This window comes from Echiichthys vipera (assembly GCF_963691815.1).
Source record: "Echiichthys vipera genome assembly, chromosome: 7".
NCBI lineage: Eukaryota > Metazoa > Chordata > Actinopteri > Perciformes > Trachinidae > Echiichthys > Echiichthys vipera.
Window position 1 is genome coordinate 1,428,675 of NC_139832.1, and position 5,794 is coordinate 1,434,468.

Here is a 5,794-nt window from a genome sequence, read left to right on the forward strand (position 1 = left end):
GTCGGGGTTGGGGAGGCACTGACTCACAAACACACAGTAGGACGCCGACAGGACAGGATGAGAGAACAGGAGCGAACAGGAGCTGAACACCATGTTCAAACACCAGTGCAGCTGTATGTTGCAGTATATCTTTCCTTTACTTGTAAATGACTTCTTGCTTTGACTGAAAGTCTTAAATGTCTTAGTTTAGAAAATCAAATCCTCCATTTTCAGATGGAGAGATGACAGCTAAGCTCTACAGCGTGGCACAGCACACTTCTGTGTTTACTTTTTGCACACGGGTCAGAGTTCACCGTGACCTGGTTGGTGGCAGTTATCAGGCTGCTCACTATCGCCGCCTGCCTTGAGGCAGAGGTACTGCCGGCCTCAAGGCAGCATCCTCCCTGTGGATTTATGTCTTAGCAATAAGATGTAAATATTACACACATACGTAAGATACATTACTGAACACCATGGAAAAGAAGACGTATCATTTTGGAAACATACACAGAAATGGGAACAAGCACGCGCCGTTTGCACGCGCTCAGTCCAGTTTGTGAGGGATTGCGCAATCTGGAGGGAGGCTGGGCTGTCCGTGCCTCACCTCTCGTCTGTCCGTGCCTCACCTCTGGTCTGTCCGTGCCTCACCTCTGGTCTGTCCGTGCCTCACCTCTGGTCTGTCCGTGCCTCACCTCTGGTCTGTCCGTGCCTCACCTCTCGTCTGTCCGTGCCTCACCTCTCGTCTGTCCGTGCCTCACCTCTGGTCTGTCCGTACCTCACCTCTCGTCTGTCCGTGCCTCACCTCTCGTATGTCCGTGCCTCACCTCTCGTTTGTCCGTGCCTCACCTCTCGTCTGTCTGTGCCTCACCTCTGGTCTGTCCGTGCCTCACCTCTCGTCTGTCCGTGCCTCACCTCTGATCTGTCCGTGCCTCACCTCTGGTCTGTCGGTGCCTCACCTCTCGTCTGTCCGTGCCTCACCTCTCGTCTGTCCGTGCCTCACCTCTCATCTGTCCGTGCCTCACCTCTGGTCTGTCCGTGCCTCACCTCTCGTCTGTGCCTCACCTCTGGTCTGTCCGTGCCTCACCTCTGGTCTGTCGGTGCCTCACCTCTCGTCTGTCCGTGCCTCACCTCTCGTCTGTCCGTGCCTCACCTCTCATCTGTCCGTGCCTCACCTCTGGTCTGTCCGTGCCTCACCTCTCGTCTGTGCCTCACCTCTGGTCTGTCCGTGCCTCACCTCTCGTCTGTCGGTGCCTCACCTCTGGTCTGTCCGTGCCTCACCTCTGGTCTGTCCGTGCCTCACCTCTGGTCTGTCCGTGCCTCACCTCTGGTCTGTCCGTGCCTCACCTCTGGTCTGTCCGTGCCTCACCTCTGGTCTGTCGGTGCCTCACCTCTCGTCTGTCCGTGCCTCACCTCTCGTCTGTCCGTGCCTCATTTTTACTGTAAAATTGGTCAAAACACATTAAGAACGACACCAGAATCACAGTCCAGAGGACAAATATTAATACTTGTGTTGTTTTATCCTCTCATGATGACAGGGGAGGCACAGCGTCACCTGCCTCCGCTGACTGCACGTCACTGGATGAAGTCGAGAACAAAACAAAGCGTCCAAAGAGCCGGAAAATACGACGTCGTACCAGGAACAAGTCTTTTTATTTTAAACAAAGATATTATGGACCCGGGGGAGGGGGAGATATTAAAGTAAAAGGTTGCAGATTCATGAGATTAAAAGTTTCAGATTTACGAGATTCTGCGATCCTTCCCCGTGTTTCCTGGTCCCCGTGTGTTTGGCAGCTGTGCCTCGTGCTTCATGACTCTTCTGTGTTCCTGGGAAACTTTTCTTTTTTACTAATGTGTTTATTTAAAAATGTAAAACTGTGTCTTTCTGCAGACTGTGACGCCGAACACACGCCAAGATGTCAGAGTGAGTAGTTCGAGGTCTCGTTCATCTGCATGTTCACTTCATTTTGCACCAAGACGTTAAACTTTTAAACGCTTTACATCAGAAGAATGAGAATGGATTTAAAAAAGAGTCCACGTCGTTTAAAATGCAAAAGTCCTAAAAACTTTCTGCATTTTTCAGAAAATGAGTTTAAAAACAAGAATGGCTCCGAACTTTTCTACAACCACCGTATTTTCCGCACTATAAGGTGCAGCACATTATAAGGAGCATAGAACAGACGCTACAGTGGAGGCTGGGGTTACGTTAAGGACCGCCACTAAATTCATTGATGCTAAGTTGGCGTGCTAGCGCTGTTGCCTTCAGTGGAACAGTGATCGTACGGACTCTTCTACTTGCTGCTCTCTGTTCAACAACCCACTGTTGGAGTTTGTCCTCCAGCTGCAGCCGTCTCGCTCTGTTCCCTCTGAACTCTGTTTAGTCTTCTTTACTCGGCGCAGGTCGTCTTGTTGCTTCCTCCACTTCGGCACCATTGATTGGTTCATGTTCAACTCTCTGGCTGCTGCTCTATTCCCGTGTTCTACTGCGTGACTAATGGCCTTGAGTGTAAACTCTGCGTCGTAAGCGTGTCTCTTAACAGGAGCCATTTTGGGCTCTTTACACAAACACACACATGGAAATGAAACGGCACGCTTCACGCAGTCGTATATCTCAACATGCACCGCGCGTTACTTCTTCTACGGGGAAAATAGAGTCGCCGGCTGCTCACCGTAGTTGGAGACCTGTTGTGGCTCAATATTGGTCCATATATAAGGAGCACCGGATTATAAGGCGCACTGTCGGCTTTTGAGACATGTGGAGGTTTTTAGGTGCAACTTATAGTGCGGAGAATACGGTAGTTACAATCTTCTGTCTTTGCACGGTTAATGATGAAGATAAAATCTGCGTTCTTTGAATCTTAAGTCCTTCATTTGACTGTTTCCTCAAACCCTGCAGGAAAAAGATGTCCTCGAGTCGCAAGCATCACCTGAAGGTAAAAGCTTCCTTCTCTCCACGTTCGCACGTTTCTCCCACATGAAGTGTTGTCGCCGTGCATCAGTGTCTGAGGTTCTGTGGCCGTTCTGTCCGTCAGAGTCTGATGCTGTCCATCGCCAAAGGGCTACTGGAGGACGAGGAGAGCGAGCGAGAGGAGGAGAGGACCAGGTACATGGCTGAGAGCTGCCCTCCCGTGTCCATGCCCCGGAGCATGCAGGAGCTGCAGGTCAGTCTCACCACGACGCACACAACACAACAAATGTTCCACACGGCAAAAAATGATATTTAAGAAAGAGAGGAAAGGGTTATTTCTACAAAATGTGTCTTAGTTTTGTCCTCAAAGAAGAAGTATTGTCATGAACGGTTCAGAGATAACACACAAAAACAGGTGGACCCAGTGCAGACACGGACACGGAGTACAAGTACAAACAAACGTTTAATCATAACTAATAACAAAACGCAAAAACACTGTTTGAAATTTACTGTGTTCAGGAGCTGTGCAGAGAGATCCACCACAAGATCGACACCATCGACGAGGAGCGATACGACCTGGACATGAAAGTGAACAAAGCCGACAAGGAGGTAAATTACAACCTCACACTCACGCGACCTCTTCAGGGTCCTTGTCCCCCCCTCCAGGCCCGTTTGTACTCACAGCTCTTAGGGCGCCCTCCCACTGTGCCTCCGTCCGTGCCCCGTGCTTTAGGGTCCTTGTCCCCCCCTCCAGGCCCGTTTGTACTCACACTACCTGGGCCTCGGAGAATGCTTCTTGCTGCCTATACGTCATCACGCCGTAACACGGCACACGCATTGATGACGTCATGGCGATGCGTGGCTTTGTTTCCAGATCTTTCCGTAGACCTCGGAGTTTTTGTGCGTCTTGTCGACTGTTTTTGAATCTTTTCATCGACCAAATCTGCAGTAAACACTCCACCTCCGCATCACACCAACGTGAACCTTTCACCGCCATTGTTTGAAATGTCCGCGCATGGTCCCTCCTTCTTTTTTCTACGTCCCAACAGGCGCACAGGAAATGACCTCAGAACCGCCGTAGGCCTCGTGCTCGTACACGTGCGCACGCTCGTGCTCGTACACGTGCGCACGCTCGTGCTCGTACACGTGCAAACGTGCTTTACTAAAGCCCACCTCTCCCAAACGGGCCGTGGACGGCAAGCGTGCCGCTCCTAGACGTGGTACGGTTGCACTCACACTGGTCAAAGGAACCAGACTTTAGCCGTGAAACCTGTTTTGGCTCGCTGACAGTGTGAGTGCGCTCTGAAAGGCAAAATAACCAGAAAGCTCGTCAGGTCTTTAACTTTGGGTGTAAAAACAACATCAGGGTCTAAAGACGGCCGCTAATATTCACAGTTTAGATCCTAAAGTATAAGTTCACGTGTCGTGGCCTCTGTGCCGTCCCCACTTTCCAGATTGACGACCTGAAAATCAAAGTTCAGGACCTGATGGGAAAGTTCAAGAAGCCCGTCCTGAGGAAGGTGCGGATGTCCGCGGACGCCATGCTGAAGGCTCTGCTGGGCTCCAAACACACGGTGAACATGGACCTGAGGGCCAACCTGAAGCAGGTCAAGAAGGAGGTGAAGGAGGAGGTGAGTGCAGCGTCTCTGTCACACGCAGCCGACGAATCTCAGGAGTTTGAAAGACGGGAGAAGAAGTCGAGAACAAAACGAAAGTGTCCAGAGAGGAGGGAAATACCACGGTGCATCAGGAACAAGTCTTTTTATTTAAAACAGAGATATTATGGACCCGGGGGGTATTAAAGAAAAGAGTCTCAGATAATTGAGATTAAAAATCACATAATGTTTTATTTAATCCTTATATTTTTCATTCTTGACCCTAAAACACTGTCGTATAAAAACACTTGAATAGAAATTTTAAAAATGTGAAAAACACGATTTCCCGTTTGTTGTTCTAGCTTTTTCTATTTGCTTTTTTGATTTGCACTTCAGGGCCACCGTACTTTAACCCTCATCTTCTTTACACAAAGGAGAAGGTGTTTAACAGCAACAAGTTTTAGTGCGAGGAAACGAAGTCGGGCACGTTTGTGTTTAGTCCAGAGCAAAGTCGGACGATCAGACCAGCTGTTGTTGTTGTTGCTGTTGTTGTTGTTGTTGTTGTTGCTGTTGTTGTTGTTGTTGTTGTTGATGCTGTTGTTGTTGCTGTTGTTGTTGTTGTTGTTGTTGTCGTTGTTGTTATCGTGTGACGTCTGATTCAAAGAGAACCTGCGGTGAACCCTCGGGGTCGTCTCTGTGTTTCTGGTGTTTCAGGAGCTGCGAGACGTCGGCGACTGGCGTAAAAACGTGGAAGACAAAGCCGGCATGGACGGGAGGAAGAAGATGTTCGAGGCCGAGGCCTAAAGCTGCGTCTCCTCCGCTCTCGACAGAGCTGCAGTATTTAAATCTATTCTTTCACACAACGGACATTCAGACGCCACAGATACCGTGAACAAGAATAAAGCGAGCTGCAGAAACTTGGACTGAATAAAGAAACCGAAGCTCGTTCGTGCTCGTTATTGAAAAACTACGAGAGAAATCAGTTTGATCCAGAAGGTTTTGCACATGTGTGAGGGGTTTGATGGTGTTTTGAAGCGTAATGGTGCATTCATTCATTCATTCATCTTCAACCGCTTATCCCGGGGTCGTGGTCGTGGGGGGGCTGGAGCCGATCCCAGCTGACATCGGGCGTGAGGCGGGGTCCACCCTGGACAGGACGCCAGTCTATCACAGGCCTAATGCTACAAACAGTGCAAAAGTCAAGAGACACAATATAAAAAACAAACATTTATGATAGAAAACATGAAAAAATACATCGAATAAGTCTGTTTTTAAAGGGAAGTGTCAAAATATTTCAGTTGCCTTGACAGAAACA

The 5,794-nt window shown here is 49.3% G+C and overlaps 1 protein-coding gene across 1 annotated transcript; it reads left to right on the forward strand.

The window, feature by feature from the left end:
* Positions 1-2,876: 2,876 nt before the first annotated feature.
* LOC310949406 (troponin I, fast skeletal muscle-like) lies at positions 2,877-5,296 on the forward strand. Its single transcript, XM_083916860.1, has 5 exons — positions 2,877-2,909; positions 3,009-3,137; positions 3,404-3,493; positions 4,339-4,515; positions 5,194-5,296. Exons 1-5 carry the CDS (start codon positions 2,880-2,882, stop codon positions 5,281-5,283), a joined length of 516 nt encoding a protein of 171 aa, XP_083772986.1. The 5' UTR covers positions 2,877-2,879; the 3' UTR covers positions 5,284-5,296.
* Positions 5,297-5,794: the final 498 nt, after the last annotated feature.

What these genes read in the sequence shown, in the direction of transcription:
- LOC310949406 (XM_083916860.1), top strand. Translation starts at nt 2,880, where the DNA reads ATGTCCTCGAGTCGCAAGCATCACCTGAAG. An exon ending in GTCGCAAGCATCACCTGAAG is followed by an intron (nt 2,910 to 3,008) that starts GTAAAAGCTTCC and finishes TCTGTCCGTCAG; the next exon opens with AGTCTGATGCTGTCCATCGC. An exon ending in TGAACAAAGCCGACAAGGAG is followed by an intron (nt 3,494 to 4,338) that starts GTAAATTACAAC and finishes CCCACTTTCCAG; the next exon opens with ATTGACGACCTGAAAATCAA.